Source organism: Phalacrocorax aristotelis, chromosome 17 (genome assembly GCF_949628215.1).
Source record: "Phalacrocorax aristotelis chromosome 17, bGulAri2.1, whole genome shotgun sequence".
NCBI lineage: Eukaryota > Metazoa > Chordata > Aves > Suliformes > Phalacrocoracidae > Phalacrocorax > Phalacrocorax aristotelis.
Genome location: NC_134292.1, coordinates 7,463,414 through 7,480,969, shown reverse-complemented (window position 1 = coordinate 7,480,969; position 17,556 = coordinate 7,463,414). Strand labels below are relative to the sequence as shown.

Sequence of the window (17,556 nt, the reverse complement as noted above, 5' to 3'; positions counted from 1 at the left end):
GGTCCTGGACTTGACCACTCACCTCCTGTGGGTCGCCCCGTCCCCTCCTTTCCTTCCATCTCACCTAGGTTTGCTCGGACAAAAGGGTATTGGGGGGTTTTACTGCTGGAATTGCCTTGGGGAGGGGGAATGTCGCATCTGCTCCACTTGCAGCCCTGCCACAGATCTCACATCCCTGTTCCCAGCCGGTGTAATGGAAGAAGAGGATGGTGCCTTAAAAAGAAGCCACGACATCCCTTCCCCAGTCACACGCGCCCTTTGCTGGGGCACGGCGCAAGTGCCCTGCGCCACATCTCCAGCGCTGCAGTGCAGGCAGGGAGCGGGGATGCCACCCCAGGGCAGGCAGAGCTGGCCGGGCCAGGCATTGAGGCTGGAGGTAGGTGGGCTGAAGGGTTACAGCGGGATAGTCCTGGTGGTGAGAGCCCCCCGGGGACTGCCTGTAGCTGCTGTCCAGGGCAGGGCTGTCAGGGAGGAGCAGGTCCCTCAGAGCTCTGCGCGGAGTCGCAGAGTCGCTGCTCTCCTGCTTATTACGGAAAAGTCCCTCAGGCAGCAAATTCTGCTTAGTGTCAAGATGCCACTTAGGAGAGCCAGCTCCTGTGCGTAAACCAGGCCAGAGCAGCGGATTTGAGAAAAATCTTGTCCTTAGAAATCCCTGGTGTAAGCACAGAAACCTGCCCTGGCACCACCAGCCCCACCGCAGTCCCACCACCCTGCTCACACCCCAACCCCGAGACCCATCCTCAGGTGTCCCCAGAGTCCGTGCGAGGGTGAGATGGTGATGACCGACCTTCAGCATCCTTGTCACATCACCCCAACACTTGCCTGAAAGCCCAGCCCTTCCTAACCCCCTCCCAGCCTCAGCGCCACCCGTTCCCAGCTGTAGCTGCTGCAGAAACTTGGGCGCAGAGGGGCTGAGAGATGGACCCCTGCACCTACCCAAGGCCACAAACGGGTGCTTGGCATCCTCCCGCTCTCCGGTCCCCCTGCCAACGGGGCAGCTCGGGGAATTGCTAGCCCCAAAAGCCAGCACGGCCATGACTGCAAAGGATAAGCCCTGCGCATCAGAGACCGCCTTCTCCTCCTTTGGGCAGATTTAGCTCTGCCAAAGCCAACAACGACGTTTGCTTTTGTGCCTGCCACTGCAGGCAGAGATATTAGTAATCAGAGGTCTAACTACCTGGCTTGCAGGCACTAACGGCAAGTTAGACACCTAACGACTGCTAATATTTCACTGCAGGCACAAAAATGAAGCAGGGCAATTATTTGCAAGTGCTAAATTGCACCCTCAAAATCAAAGACCATGGCAGGACTTGGATGGGGGGGGCAGGGGGGGAAATTAAAATTAAAAATCAGGCTCCAGGAGGTGCATTGTAATATCCATCAAGCAGACAGACCACTTAATACAGTGCTGCTGGGACCGGCTTGAGGTGTTCTCGCAGCAGGAGTGGTGTCTAAGTGAAGGTTGAATGGAGGCGAGCTGGGGCCAGCGGGCAAACACCAGCCATGGGGCAGCCAGGCCTAGGGAGGAGCAATGGAGGTGCGCAGGCAGGCTCCTCCAGGGAGCTACGCGTGGGTCACAGCCCCACGGGGGCAGAAGGGAGGGACTTCAGATTTGCAGGGATAGAGACGATGTCAGGATTTGGCCCTCGCACGAGGACGGCGCCAGCTGTGAGGGTGAAGGAGAGGAAGGGCACTCTCCTTCCCCTGCACCTCTGCTGCGGTAACCATCTCGCACCACGGGGACCACAGCAGCGACCGACAGACCCGGTGGCACTCGGGGTGGCTCAGTCCACGCAGTCCCCCCACCCTGGGCACCCCTAAACCCACCTTGGATCCCTCTCAAGTCCCACCCTGCCGAAGGCCACCGGTTCGGGGGACGCAGGCGCAGCCCTCGCATCACGCAGCGGAGACGGGAGCTTTATTGATGTTTCTATGGCAACGTCTCTTTTTTTTTTTTTTTTTCCTTTCTTTTGAGTGTCCAAACCATCAATAAATATGCACTGATCAATTTTACCCTGTGCTGGAGTCGGGGGGAGGGATGGGAGGGAGGAAGGGGAAAGAGTTTTTGAGCAACGCTGGACTACTGAGGGCCGGTAAATCCCTGAGTTTGCCGTGATGGATCATTGCAGGGAAAAGTGGCACCGTCTGCTGCGGGAAGGGAAAGGAAACCTGCCGAGCGGTGCTGGGCTGGGGGGGGACGCCTGGGCTCCTGTTCTCAGGTCCAGGAGAGGAACAGGGTCAGAGCAGCATGATAAAACCCTATGTATAACAAGGCTTTGATTGAAGCGCAATAACCCTCTGTATAACTTACTTAAAAATAAAACCCACCACTTCTCACAACGCTTACCTGGCAGGTGGGACAAGGCCGGGCTCAGCCCGAGCGCCCAGGGGGCTCCTCGATGGGTAGCTTGGTGCCGTGGGGGTGATGCCATCACCCTCCTCACCCGCCTGGAGGAAAGGGGCTCCTGGCAGGCTGTGATGAGGGCAGGTGAGGGTCTGCAGCACCCCCAGAGCACCCCTTGGCATGCATCAGGATGGCTGACGTGCTTGGAAAAGGCAGCGCTCCAGGCTCTTCGTTATTGCTCCCTGGTGATTGAGGCTGCGGAAGAGGAGGTTAAAGTGAATGGAAAATAACTGCCTGGAGTCTGGGGGTGTTGTCTGGGAGGAAGGAGGGGGGAAACACACCAGGAGCAACCCCCGGGAGGCTGGAAAGCCCATCCCTGCATGCTGGACATGGTGACTCCGATCCAGCTCCCATGGGAATCTACACCCCCTCCCAGCCCCTCCCCTCCCGGGTGCCTTTGTGGGGCAGCTCCCAGGGGACACCCAGACCCCCAACACCTTTGATACCCAGAGAGCTCGGAACCCACCCGCACACTGAACCGTAAGGAGCCAGATTCATTGTGGCACGGCCACCCAGGCGTCGGAGCAGAGCGTAGGCAAGGCAGGACAACATGCCCGGAGCACCGCCACCAGCGCCTGCCGTGCACGACAGCCCACAAAGGGATGGCATCAAATAGGCATTGGATTCTTCTACACATGGCCAGCGGCCCCAGCCAGCAAGGACCGATGCAGACACTTGCTGCCAACATCACCACTGTTGGGACCCTCTAGGAAATGCCCGGTGTCCTTCCCTGAGCAGGGTACAACCCTCGTACTGGCCCTGCCTCCGCTCATCTGCTCCATTCCCGTAGGCTGCTCCTCAGCTTTCCTTCATCCCCAGCAGACCTGCAGCACTACAAACAGCAGCAAATCTCAGAAACCCAAGTGGATCCTCTGCAGAGAAAGAGCCCGATTTAATCACGTCCAAGGGACTCATGAAGGGTCTAATGCATCATAACTGGGTCATTCAGCACCGCGGCTTCAGGGGCACAAGTAGGACCTTTATCAGCAGATTGGATGTTAGGACAAACATAACCTTCAACAGGGGGGCGATTGCTGGGAAAACAGTTCAGCGTAGCCTGGCTTGCAGGTAAAGTTTCTGCTGAGCTGGATCTACCGTTGATAAAACACCGAGCAGCACTCCACCCGCAGGGAGGACAGCTCTGAGCCTAGCCTGAGCAGCCGAATGACTTGCAGGGCTGTCCCTAACCCACAGCTTTAGGCGCACCAACAGCGCTGCCCTCGGACCAGGGGCCCGTCCCGCTCTGCTGCCAGCCCACGCGAAGCCAGGAACCCTCTCTTCAGAGGTGACACAGCGCTTAGGTATATTTTCCTCTTTTCAGTTGGGAAAGGATTAAGGTCAAACAAGGAGGCGGCTGTCAGTTGGCCCCCGATCACGGGCAGCACTCCTGCTTACCCGAGAGTGCCACACCAGCCTATCTTGAATATTTTTTCTCTTTTTCGAGAAAAGGAGTGAGTGAAAACACTGACCACATTTTACGTTTTATGACAAGCAACTTCTCAACAAAAGGCAGGTTGACATTAAAGGAAAACTTAAAAGGGTGAACATTGTAATTTCAAAGACACAAAAAACAAAACAAAAACACAAACACAGCTATTTTTCCCCCAGAGCACTCTCACTTTCAAGCTCAATAGCTGCGAAAATTGGAGCAATCAAACTGTTAAATGCATCGATCTGTTACATCAACTCCTACTGTATTCAGCTAAATTTAGCCTTTAATCCCCTCTCTTTCACTCCCAACACTGCAGGTCCCGGGGCTTTCCCCAGCCAGGTCAACCAGCCTCTGCCTTCCCACGACACCATGGACTGGTCCCCAAGCAGGCAGAGATGGAGATCACCAGGAGCGATTGTATTTAGGGGCAGGTTAAGCTTCGCCATCTTTCCTCAGCCCACAACTCACCGTGCTCAAGTCTTTAAGCTAGAGATGTAGACAAAGAGCGGCCTGGACATTGATCTTTGCCGGGGTCATCGTCACAGAACAACCAGGAACACCTTGTAGCTCCGCGCGTACATTCACCAGACACCACCGCTTTGCTGAAAAGTAGCCTGCGCCTTGCCAAGGGCAGGCCATTCACTGCATTTATACTTGCCAACAGCATCCTCCTGCTCCTCATCCTCTTCGGGCTCATTTAGAAGCAGCCCAATGCAGTCGCTGCCACGGCAACAAGGTTTCCGCTGAGCCTGTTCCCATGGCCCACGAGCGAGCGGTTGGCCTGCGCCAGGACCGACAGATTTCACCATGGACTTGTCGAGGGGATTGGAAATTGGGCGAGCTGGGTTATAACCCTAAACCACCACTGAGCAACTGCGGGCCCTCGGGCACACTGTTGCCTGCCCTCATTTCCTTCCCAACTTTTTTCGCTCTTTAGCATCTTCATTAATCAAGGCAGTATCTCATTTTAGAGGCTGCTCAGTACCTGAATACACCTCTCCCTCAGGGTTTGCTGCAAAGGCTGAAGGTAGTCTGGAAACAGAAAATAAGGATGGACAACCAGAAATGAGGGAGGGACCAGCCAGAACTGTCTGAGGTGAGAAACTCACAGGTCATTTCATAGCAGAGGAGGAAGAAAAACCAACAGCAGCAGAATTACAGAATACACACAATTAACAGGAAGAAAAATCTAAAGTCAAATCTCTGATTTAAATCTCATTGCAGACAACAGCAAAGTCCTTGCATCAAAAGAAGTGATGCCAGTCTTTATTCTGTGCATCTTTTCTCTCCCCTGACTTTTCAGAGCCAGCTCAAAAGGACATGGAAAGGTGCTGCTGCCTGGCTCTGCCCAGCCCGCTGCACCGAAGGGCCCCGCTGAACCACCCCAACAGGGAACCCCTCTTTTCGGACACAGAGTCTAAGGGGAGGTGACTGGGTTTGGAGGGCCTTCCTAACAGACAAACACAAGTTTTCCTCAACATTGATTTATTTTTAAATATACTACGCAGGAGAGACTGGAATAAAAAATAAGTCAAAAAAAATGAAAAATAGAGAAGGAGAGGAGGAAGAATTGAAAGTCATGTACAGAAACAATCTGTACTGGACCAAATTAAAGGGGAAACAACCCCCTTAAGTATCACAGAGATGAAGGACAGAGCTATTTACACACTGTAAAAAAGACAAGTCTACAAAAGTGTGTAATAACAAGATACAAATGTATAATATAGTGGCACAATATGTTATCAAAGTAAAAACAGTACCTCCAGGAAAGAGACAGTCCAAGGATTGGGGTTTTTCCCCCCCCCCCCTTACATTTTTAAAGGCAGCCTGTGGCAGAAGTGTGTATTTTCTTTTGAACTTTTGTCATGTGTTAAATCATGGCTGTTTGTGAGGGCGAGAAGTGGCGTGAACACACACAAGTGAACTACTAGAAATCATATACAAAACAAACAGTTCCAAAGAGAACAGCATAAAATACAATTAAAGGCAATTAGTGTTTAAGATACACAAGAGAGGTCAACAAGAGTTACAGGGGAACAGGACATGGAAAATGCTTTTTTTCCTCATGTTTGGAACTGTTAAGAGGAGTTAAATTGCACTGTTAATAGCCCTAAACCTTGTTCTTTCACTATTGTCACAAGTCACAGTTAGTTCCCAGTCACGTTGCATTAGTTGGGAAGGTCACAGGACCCTGGAAAGGAAGCGCAGGAGTCCTGCTGTCAGCGTTTTGTGGCACTCTCCTTGGGAGATGCACCCAAGAGAAGTGTCTGCAGTCTTCACAGATCCTTGTTTGATGCTGGATGGAACCACACCGGCATGAAGGTAGTGACGGTTTTAACCCCAAAGTACTGGCATTTCAGCTCTTCACGGGGAGTTAGCACTGGCACGGAAAGGGAGACACTACAGCCCCTCAAAGCACAGGTCTCCAAGGGAGCACAGCAGCCAGGTCCCATCTCCGCTCACAGAACCAAAAAGTCTGGAAATTCAACTACAGAAACAGCAGTTCTCGCCCATCTGCGATGTGCAAGCTCAGCTGAAACAACTGCTGGAGGCACAGTGGTATTTCTGAACTCATCCTAAGCAGCATCTCCCCCTGCTGCAACCCTCCTGTCTTTCAGGGAGCGATGCCTTGCTCAGCACCAGCACCTACTGCTCCCAGACCTGCTCTGCAACCCTCCACCCACAACGTCCGCCCGATTAGTGTTAGATACCACAAGATTGCGACAGCGACGTCCTTCTTCAGACCTTTTCCGGTCCTTTTTTGCTACCAAGGGAGAGCCGCAAACAGGTGCCTGTGCCACTACATTAGCGGGTGCTGTCCGCAACATTTTGAACCCAAGCAATTCATTTGGGTTCAACAACATTAACAAATTGCTGAAAACACAGAAACAAAGGGCAGCAGGTGGAATCATAGGAAAAAATTGGGTAATCACCACTTATAGCATTCTGTCATTAAAACCCCTTACATTAACGGTTTTCCCCCCTTCCCTCCCAGGCGTCATATCTGTTGCATTAATGTCAGGTAAATGTCATACTCGGGACAGGGATACGTGCTGCCACTCTCCCAGGAAACGCAGTGGGTATATTGCTATTCAAAACACTCATACGTGTGTACAGTAGGGCAGAGGGAGGGGATGAAAATGCAGTAGAAAGTCCTCCTGAGGAGGATGGCATCTCAGTGTCCATCAGTCTGGCTTCAGTCTTAATGGTCTGTCCAGAACAATAAAATAGTAATAAAAAGGCATGGAGTGACATCAGCATTTAGACTTGTAGTCCACAAGGCAAGAACTCCACAGATAAGACAATTACGAGTATATGAAACACAGGGCATCTGAGTTAAGAGGGTGGGAAGTGCCTCTGGAACACAGCCCTGCCCTTCGGAGCTGGGGCATCCACTCACAGACTGTCTTTTGCACAGCCCTAACCTGAACGCCCTGGTCCTCTGTCAGTCCACACACGTTACTCTCTCCACAGTTGGCTTTGGCCCATTGTGATTTTTCCCCCCCCCCAACCTGGTTTCTGCTACCTCTGAACAATGTCGCTGATTTCTTTCACAGAACTGAGAAGTTTGCTAAAGTCCTGGGTGGCTGCAGGACCACTGCCAGCTGTTGCTGGGCAGATCTGAAGCTCCCGTAGGTTATTCTCCAGCTTATTGATGGCCTCCCGAAAGGCAAATTTGTTCCTCATCTGCTGAATTGAGTCCACATAGCTCACGCAGAAGGTGTAGAGGTTCTTGCCAGCCTCCAAGACAGCGCTGTGGCTTGCCATTTGTTCAGAGTTCTTGCTGATGGCGATCCGTAGAGCCTCAGTGCTTTCCAACACCACCCCTTTAGTGATGGTGCCACTGGCAATCCTCTCCGGGGGCTGCCGGGTCTTCCGCAGTGAGACCCTGGTGGATATGAGAGGGATGAAAGCTGTAGATGATGGCTGGTCCCCGCCAGGGGCAGAGGGTGCAGATGTGGAAGAGGCAGCTGGGGTTGCTGTGCTCATCAGCAGCTTTGTAGAGGACTGTGGCTTTGGTACAGAGGGGATCCCCAGCTTTTTCACACCTTCCCCTGACTGGTTTGGCTTGACAGCATCACTGCTCGCAGCATCTGCAACCTGAGTCAACTGTTTGGATTTAGGCCCAGACACCACATCTGCTGCTGCTTCGTGGCTGGGACTGTGAGAAACCTTCCCAGGCTTGCCAATGGAGGATGAAGACAGTGGAAGCGGAGGGGCCGGTTTCAGCTTCGATAACTTCCCTTTGTCCTTCCCTGCCGACTCTGACGTTTGCTTGAACCTCCTCAGTCGTGGCTCCTCAGAGGAAGCCTTGCTGGCACTGACGAACCCAGCGGGGTTGGGTTTAGCAGCAGAACCTTGGTCCATCGTCACAGTGGTACCTAAGGCACTGGATTTGACTCCATCGTCCTTGTGGAGCACGCTGGAGGAAGGAGGGGCAGCAGCTTGCCTACGGCCAAGTTTTGGCGTCAGAGTGGGAGGGCTCGAGCCAGGGCTCGACTCTGCATCTTTGAACACATCATCAGTGGTCTCTTCATTTTTCTTAAGCAGCCGTGGAGGAGGGGTCACTGTTCCCCTGACAGCAATGTCAGTCTTGGCCTCGTTTGCCCGCTTCCGAGGCAGTGCTGGCTTTTCACTTTTGTGTCCCCCAAAAGTGGAAGAATCAAACTGGCGTCCCGTGGACTGCAAATCCCGAGGCAGAGTTACAGATTTCCACTCTGTGTCCTTTGCCCCATGGGGAACACAGGAGGCTGAGCAGGACCTTAAGAAACGCTTGCTGGAGTTAGAACTGCTCTCCTCTTCACCGGCTACCCCTCGACTGCTGCTCATCGTGCTGGACTTCTTCCGTAAGTGAGGAGATAAGAACCCAGAGTTCCCAGCGACAACCCCATTGGCGACACCAGCCCCGTTGCTTGGGCTCTGAAACTTGGGGGGATCAGCTGCATCTGCGGGGGGTGCAATGAAAGCTCCATTGCCAGCATCCCTGCACTCCTCCTCCCCACCCGCCCTGCGGTCCGAGTGGCCGTCCATCTCTCTGAAGGAACTGCTCCGTTTTGGAGGGGTAGGGGCAGTCTTCTTCTTCTTCTTGATAAGGGCACTGAAGAGGTTATGTTTTTTGTCTTTCGGAAGCAGCCTTTCATCTTCATTCAAACTGCTCTCCAGGGCCACCCTCTCCTTCCGTGGGAGCAAGGGAGAAATGGCAGGTTCGTGATCCAGCAGGTCTGCAAGGGAAACAAAAAGAGTCTACTGAGCATTGCTTCAACAGCCAGAATAATCAGTTTTCTTCCAGGATCAAACAACTGCAGCACCTCAAAAAGGTGCAGGTTCTGTAAAGAGAGCTAACACCAGAGCAGGAGTAAAGCAAGCACAGCTGCACTGAAGCCTGGACTGAACATGGTCCCTAATCCTGCATACATTCATTTCTGAGGTGTCTGCTACAGGACTCGGCTGCCAAACTACTTTCCCTGTAGGCTTCCGATTTAAACAACAACATATAAACACATGTTTTTTTGTAAAAACAAAAAAAAACCCAAAATGTTTATGTTCAGATTCTTGCTCTCACATCTGGAGACTTGTCTAAACTTCACATGGTGAAGGTGATAAATATTAAGAGGCCTTTGCTTTAGTCCCTGTGCTGTTGCTGCCTTTTGAATAGCCAGCCCTCCAAATTAGTAAGACATCTCCGTAACCTACCTCCATCCCCAGTCTCCTTGTTCATTTAGATTGTGATACTCCTAACTTCCTTCCTGAAGTCATCCTTTGAGGGGAACGGAAATAACTGCTCCACAAGCAGAAATCAAGATGTCCTTTGACAGGTGAACAATTCAGGTCATACAACTGTGAAGCTGGCCAGCTTCGTACAATAGTGGAGGAAAGCGGTAGTAACAGTCTCCTTTGGCAGCATTGCTCCAGAAGGAAACGATGGGGTGACCCTTTCTCCACTTACAAGAGGTATTTAAAAATGAATAGTGGTTTATAATAAATTTATACAGAGTCCTGAAGGTCTCTGTACTTGACTGACAGGGGGTCTCATTGCCAGGCCCGGCACTCAGGTGGCATTCTAACTCAAAAGAGGAATGCCTTCAGGGCAGCATATACCTTTACAGCTCGAGTAGGCAGTAAGCAGGGAGATGAAGCAGAGTCATAGGGGAAAAGGAGGATGCTTCTTAGTCATGTATTGGTGATCATCATGCTATGGGCAGGATTCTGATTGAGGAGAGAGGATTGGAAGAAAAAAGTAGTTGTGTACTTTGAGAAGACAGCACGCTTTCACAGGACCAAGTGCAGTTAAACTGTTCCCACACAAGTTATGGGGACCTGGACAACCAGACGAGCTCTCACAGCACTTCAGGAGGCCACGGCCTTACTTTGTCTAGACACAGTGGAGCTGCAGAGATCCAGAGAAAACTAGCAGCTTGCACTGAGAACCGGCTACCAGCTGCTGGACTTGCTATGGAAACACTGACAACTGAAGGGGAAACTGCAATCAAACTTTAATGTGAAATATTTTCTTTCACAATAAAGAGTTAAATGATTCCCAGCATAATGTTAAAATCTTATTATTCCTGCTGCACTTGAAGCTCTCAAAGCCCTTAAGTATTTAAATGAAGTTATTTTACTTCAAAGCCTGTAATACTAGGCAATTATATTTCCTATATATGGTAAATAACCTTCCTTTCTAAGCCACTGATACTTTCTTTTTCCAACATTTTACATCCCCTCTTTTTTCCCCCTTTTTGTCTAGATGTAGGTACATCTCCTACCGAAACATGTACTACTAAGTGAATCTGACATTACACAAGAAAGGTCAGTCACATGAATGGTTAAAGAAGGCACCCTCAACAGCAGCTGGAAAAAAGCACTGTATTTTGTTTTACCTTATTATTTTTCAAATGAACTAAATATATATCTACTGTGTACATTCAGCGTTTTACTAGTGTTTTTATTACCTCAGAATGCAAGGTAAGTTGCTGAAGAAACTGATTGAAAGACAGTTTAATTTCATGGAAGATTCTGTAAATACCTCTTTGTCCCTTGATGAAATTATATTTGGTACATGCCAAGAGTAATACTCTTCAGTGCTGCAAGCACAAACCTGGTAGGATGGAACAGTGAAGAAATCTCCCTTATGGGGCTTGCTAAACCCGAGCAATCATCCTGCTTTAAATTATGCAGTGTGGTAGTGTAAAGTGGCTTGAACACAGCAGATTATCCAGCACTCAGATGCTGTGGGAGATCCCACTGATAGCTCCTACCATAGAATGGGAAGAGGATATGATCAGAGAGCTCCGTGCTCAGGCTCTGGTCTATAGGGAGCTGCAGACAACAGCCATTAAGTTAAAAGAACTCCTAGGGCTTCTCTAAGCCATGGCAGGTATAGTGCCAATCCCTCAGCCAGTTAAGGATTCACACTCCCAGCCGGGGGGGGTGTGTGTATCTGGTCCCAAGATTAGCAACCTACCTTTACAAAAAATAATAAAAGGAGTTCTGAACCCAGGAAAGCAAACTCAGCGGCCTGTCACCCAGAAACACAACACTGGTACAGAAAGACATCACCTGCTATTAGACACAGCCTTTCCTAGGTGAAGACCTGGGGTTGGACATGTATTTTTTTTCCTCTGTATTTCCTGAAGCAATTATGACTTTAATTAAAACCTACCACATTCTCCCTGGCCTCGAGCATGCGTAGTCTCCAAGCCCTCGTTGGCGTCTTTGCTTTCAGCAGCTCTCCTTGACGTTCGTGTTTTGGTTGGTAACTCTGGGGCCTGGAGGAAATTGCTCACTACACTCCTCATGCCCTTCTTTCCCAATTCCTTCTCCACCTCTGCAACGTACAGAAGAAAATCACTTCAGTGAACAGAAGATAAAAACTATTGTGCCGTTCAGAGTTAATAGCACAAAAGAAAAGCAAACAACACAAAGTAGAGGTTCCTTGAGGTTGTTCAGCCATTTGGCACTTTAAAATTAGATGCGTGCCCATACACAGAAAAAGCTCGCATGTGAACACCTCTCAGCTTTCTACCCCATTTACACCAGGCAGTATAACCTAGAGCTGAGTTTTACTGCAAAGCAGCCTCTGGAAAATGTGCAGAGTTAAAGATGTAGTTGGCTCTTTTCCCCTCCCCTGCAATTGCTGCTCCAAGAGGAACCCAGACCTACCATCCGATATGCTGGATTCCTGAAACATCGTCTCAAAGGCCTGATGGATCTCAGCAAAGGAGGGCCTATCGGAAGGGCTCCACTGCCAGCCTGGAAAAAACACCACCACTCAAAACATCCCGCCAGCATTAGACATTCAGTACATTACACCAGCAGGAGCTGGCTATTACAGTCCTTTTTTTATAAAATGAGTGAGATAAAATAATGACATGGAAACCTCATTTGAAGGGTGATGGGTATCTGCAACCAGCACTGAGCCAAAGTAATGCTGGAAAAAAAAAAACATATCACACTAAGTCCTGTACCAAAAGGCCACAGTGGAAAAGTAACAGTCAGTCCCTTAAGAAGCCTAATGAAGCTACTGCTTCATCCTTACAGCACGAGCTTTTCTTTAAATTGTCAGGAAAAAAAGGAGACAAAGAAAACAGAGCTGAACAACAAATCTCTCCCCCAGACCTGTGTGCTCCCAGTAGAGAAGAATGGCTGGTTTCAGTGTGTTCATCCTCTGGGGAAAGCAGTTTTAACCAAGCACTTCTACCCAGCATTGCACCTTCACTGGAAACGGCAGGGCGTTTCTCGTGCCTTGCTGTATGTGGCCAGATCCTGGCACTTTTACCGCATCTCTGCAGAGCTAAAAAGCAGCGTTTGCAGGGCTGAGGAACACTTACATGCTCTCATGAGCTCATAAACTTTCTCAGGACAGCCTTCGGGGCGCTCCATACGGTAGTCCTTCTCCAACAGCTCATAGACTTGAGACAGGTCAATCCCAGGGTAAGGGGACATGCCATAGGTCGCAATTTCCCACAGCAGAACACCAAAGGCTGCAGTGGAGGAAAAAAGGGCAGGGGGGAAATCAGTAAGTTTTGTTTTCGTCTTAAATTTGAGAGGATGTTTAGTGGGAGTGGTCACTGAACAGTGCTGCACACTTAAACCAGTTCTGGGTGGCTCAGATTCCATCCTCAGCTGCAGCTTAAATGTTAAAGAAGCATAACAAACCCCTTCATCAGCACAGAGAAGTCTCCTGCGATATGACAGGGTAGAATTAGACTAATTTTCAATGTATCAGTTGTCTCAAACCTGAACGCCTTGAGATCCTTCAAGTCCTATTAAAGGCACAATTAAGAGCCTTCACAGTGGATTAGCTGAAACCATTTCACTGCTGCACTGCAGTCTCTCCCTCAATTTGACAACTCCTCTCATCTGCAACCTCTCCATAGAGGACTCGCATATTTTAATAGCTCAGTGTTTTTGGGGTGCCCTTGTTTAGCTGCAGCACAGTCCAGAGGGGAAACCTGGGAAGCAGCAGTGAGAGGAAAGTTTCAGCAGTTGCAACCAACAAGGCAGGGCAAGGGCAAGACATTTTGATCACACTGAACAGGAAAAGGGAGAGCACAAAAAAAAGTCTTGAAACCAAGGCATTCAAGTCCCAGAAGTCGGTGGGGATGCAGGTCAGCTCCAGGGTCAGGCAGCGAACCCAGGAGTCGGGCACGTAGAATAGACTCAACACCAGTTCAACAACCTGCATGTAATTAGTTCAGTCATCCTATTCTGTTCTTAACCTGAAGAGAAAGCGATTACAATTCTGCATAAGTAAGGAAATCACATCACATTACATGGTAACACCACCAAGGGCAATTTACGTTAGACATTTCTGTGCACAATTTTCTTTGATTGCTATCTTGAGGCAGTGAGGTGAAATGTCTAAACTCTGGCGTGCCCAGCAGCAGCCGTGGCCTCCGGGGACAGCCGGCTTGCTCTAATCAGATCCCAAAGTCCACTGCCCCGACCCTCACGACACAGGTTGTGCTAACCCTAATTAAAGATACTCAGTACTCCTTTTGGATCTTTCCTCCCCAAGTACTCCGCTATTTAAACGCAAGAGGGATCCCGCAGCCACCACAGCAACACAGCAGCATCCTTGAGACTGTGGCAGACACCCAGCAGCAGCCGACACTACCACGTGCAAGTGCAAAGCAGAAGAAACACCTTGGTCAGCAATCACCTATTCCTTGGGAGGCTCTTTTGGGTTTCCCTCTCCCGTCTATAAAACATTTCACATCTACCTAAAAAGTGTCTTCAAATCGGAGCCTTTCTCTGCACAGTTTCCCCAAAACTCCAGAATACTTAATCGCTGCTTCACTACTCTGTTGTTTTACGCATAGGTGATGCTCAGGATAGCATATTCCGAGTGTCTTTGGGACCACGTCCTACAAACTTCTATCTCATGTCACTGGGCACTTTTGAGAATTTGACCAACAGCTACGGCAGAGACATAAAACCCAAAGAATGGCTGATAAAAAGTACAATGAGGTTTTCTGTGGTCAGATTTGATAGAATGTAGCTCCATTTAGCTAAGCTTACTCTTATCACCAGCACCTCAGGGCTCTCCAATAACCATTTGTCATCAAATTTTCCCTGTTCCTCCTCATCTCATTCCAAAGATTATTCTTTTAAAATGCAGAAATATGAGCTTGGAGCTATCACTAGACAGATATACACATAATTTTTTTTTCTTTTTAAACATGAAACGATCCAGATTCTTGCTTTCCTCCTTGAAGTAGTTAGAAACTTCCTGGCTCTATAACAACATATCGCTTCACAGTGCTGTGCCAGAACTGTATAAAGGCAGTAGTATCGGTGCCCTCCAGCCCCATTTCATACATTTTCTGTAAACGCTACAGTATCCTTTATTTTCGTGCTTTCCAACAATTCAAACATAGAAGGTCAGGTCGGCATCCTCAGTGCTCCACTCAAAGACTGACTTAGCAGAGATGAGTTTCTGCACTCTGACAAGCTCACAGAACAACATGGCTCAAACCAGGGAACGCGCTCCTTCCTGAAATGTTTCACAATGTCCTCATTTCACAGCCCTGGAAAAGATTACTCTAATCTCCGTTAATTTCTACTTCCAAATTCTTACCCCAGACGTCAGATTTAATGGAGAACTTGTTGTAGGCCAGGCTTTCTGGTGCAGTCCACTTGATGGGGAATTTTGCTCCGGCATGGGCAGTGTATGTGTCACCTGTCATTAGCCTGCTCAGGCCAAAGTCTGCCACCTTCACCAAGTGGTTCTCCCCTACAAGGCAGTTTCTGGCAGCAAGGTCCCTAAAAACAAGAACAAAAATAGGCAATGAGAAGTCTTTACCATCTCACTTTTAGCGATAGCAAGGAAACCTGCTGTTCCCGAAGAAACCTGGGCCTGTGTGTGATTATTTTGATCAGGGTATTACACAGAAATTATGTAGTTATACACATACATGTAAGAAGTTATTTTCCATTCCAGCTTTGTAAGACTGTCATCCAAACTTTTTTTTTTTTTAATTTGAAGTGAAAGCTTCAAGAAGCCCCCTCACTTTCAATAAAAGCTGCCACCCTCAGGATAAAAATAATTTAAAGAAATGTCAGTGCTCAAGTTATCAATAGCTGAGGATGAACACTGAATAAACGAAGTCTCAATGCCTCACTTCTTGCCCACCTCTCTAGCACTTTGGTCACCCCAGCCAACACCAGGCGCTTTCCAGAACATCTTTTCCAGCCCTTGCTCAAGCAGCAGGTTTAGCTCCCAGCTATCCTCTTCTTCCTCCCAAGCGTACCACATTTTATAAGACAACTTTCTCATACCATGTTTTGGTCTTTTCAAACCCGCTGTGGCCTCTGCTATCAGTACTCACATTTTTGAAGGACTGGGCAATAAGCAAACTAAGCTTTTCCTCCCCATTTTTCACCTGCCTCCACCCTGGCACGTGACAGATACGCACGTTGCATTTGCCACTTCCCTGGCTCGTACATGCTGTTAGCACCCTTGGAGATGCTTCACGAGCATAAAAACGTAAAGCACAGGAGTACATTTCTCCTAATATTAGGTTTCATTAAAGACACTTTTCCAGATTATGTCACATTGAACTAAAAATTGATTCTACCAGAAAGCTTGAGTGAGATCTTTAGATATGAGGCATACACTGCTGTTTCCTTTGCTTGTTCTGCTCAATCAGAATACATTTTTTTAAAAAGTAAGTCCTAGTAGATGCCCATTAAATTTTCACAGTGTTTTTGAATATACCTTCTTATCAATGCTGATTACTACAATGTGCGCCTAAATAAAAGCGCCTCTTCATAATCAAATTCCTCCTCCTTCCCGATTCATTAAATGAGGTCACAGCGCAGCATTTGAATCCATCGATGTGAATTGTGACAACACTCTTAAAATAATTGGGTAGGTGGGTATGGGGGTGGCTGATAAGGAAAAACGCTACTATTTATTTTAGTTAAATGGGTCATCAGAAATAAGAGGAAATGAAATGAACGGGAGAGCAGACAAATGGGATTCACACAAAGCAGTTTTTAAAGTTCACTTCCTACAGGCTGAAGGGATGAAATACATTCAATAGAGCAAATCAAAGGCTGGAAATTTTAATTTGCAGCATCACCGTTCACTTTATTGACTGACAGAAGCATTTAAACAGGCCTTTCAGGCACCAAAGGCAACGCATGACTTAGAGGAGCACCTAGAACTTTACACACGATCTTCATATTTGTCTCTATGAAAAAAACATGTGCTAATTTCGTATTCTAGTTAATTGGGCAGGAAAGGTCACGCCATGGCACAGAGAGCATCTTGTACAAAGCTCAGCGACTCTCAAACCTTCGCGCAGGATGTGTCATTATATTGCTAGGAGGCCATTTCTACAGAAGAAGAATGCAAAGCTCTAGCCATAATTGCAGCACACTTAAAGGTCAGAGTCTCTGAGACTTTTAAGACTGCAGAGATGCTTATTAAAGTGAATACGCAATCTGGACAGTAGTGGGAAACAATCCCCACAGAGGACAGGGGAGAAAAAAAAATGAAACAAGAAAGAACATGGGATAAGAAGGCACTAAGAAGGTGGCTTTGCTGTGAGCACCTGCACACAGCCAGCAACATCTACGGCAGCAGTTTCTAATGGCTGTTAGAATGAAGGAAGAGCAGTAGCTTATCTGGTCCATAAAGAACCCGCAACTTTGGGAAGCATTTACATGCAAGGCCCTTGTCCAAAATATAGAAGTACTATTATGTCTTTCACCTGCATCTACTTCAACAGTAAGAGAAAAACAGAGAGAAGAACAATTAAACGATCAGCCTGTAGACAGGTTAATGTACTGTATCAGAATACAATGCACTAGTGTGTTAAACATAGACACCAACCGCATCTGAGTCAATGTCGTGATAATCTGAAAGGCAGAAAAATAAATCAAGGGGTGTTTTGTGCTGGAGATTCAGGGGTGCTCACTGTCCTTCCTACCTGTGAATGAAGTTTTTCTTCTCCAGGTACTCCATGGCTGAGGAGATCTGCGTTGCCATGTACAGCAGCACCACAGCATTCACCTCCTGCCGGTTACACTCGCGCAGATAATCCAACAGGTTCCCATATGTCATGAACTCCGTAATGATGTAGAAAGGCGGCTCCCGTGTGCACACCCCTAGGGGCCAACATCAAGTTTACAATGAACGTTTGAGAATATCAGTAATCATCAGGTTTTGTCCTCTAGGGCAACTTATACCTCAGGAAGGCAGAAACATGGG

The 17,556-nt window shown here is 48.5% G+C and overlaps 1 protein-coding gene across 3 annotated transcripts in view; it reads right to left on the bottom strand.

The window, feature by feature from the left end:
* Positions 1-5,304: 5,304 nt before the first annotated feature.
* ABL1 (ABL proto-oncogene 1, non-receptor tyrosine kinase) overlaps positions 5,305-17,556 on the bottom strand; it is an 82,407-nt gene continuing 70,155 nt past the window's right edge. For all 3 annotated transcript variants that reach the window (XM_075112478.1, XM_075112479.1, XM_075112480.1), the window contains exons 6-11: positions 17,276-17,453; positions 14,917-15,101; positions 12,665-12,817; positions 11,997-12,086; positions 11,497-11,661; positions 5,305-9,058 (exon numbers count right to left, since the gene is read on the bottom strand). In XM_075112478.1, the coding sequence (XP_074968579.1) occupies positions 7,359-9,058; positions 11,497-11,661; positions 11,997-12,086; positions 12,665-12,817; positions 14,917-15,101; positions 17,276-17,453 (2,471 nt within the window). In that variant the 3' untranslated portion in view covers positions 5,305-7,358. The remainder of the gene's footprint in view (positions 9,059-11,496; positions 11,662-11,996; positions 12,087-12,664; positions 12,818-14,916; positions 15,102-17,275; positions 17,454-17,556) is intronic.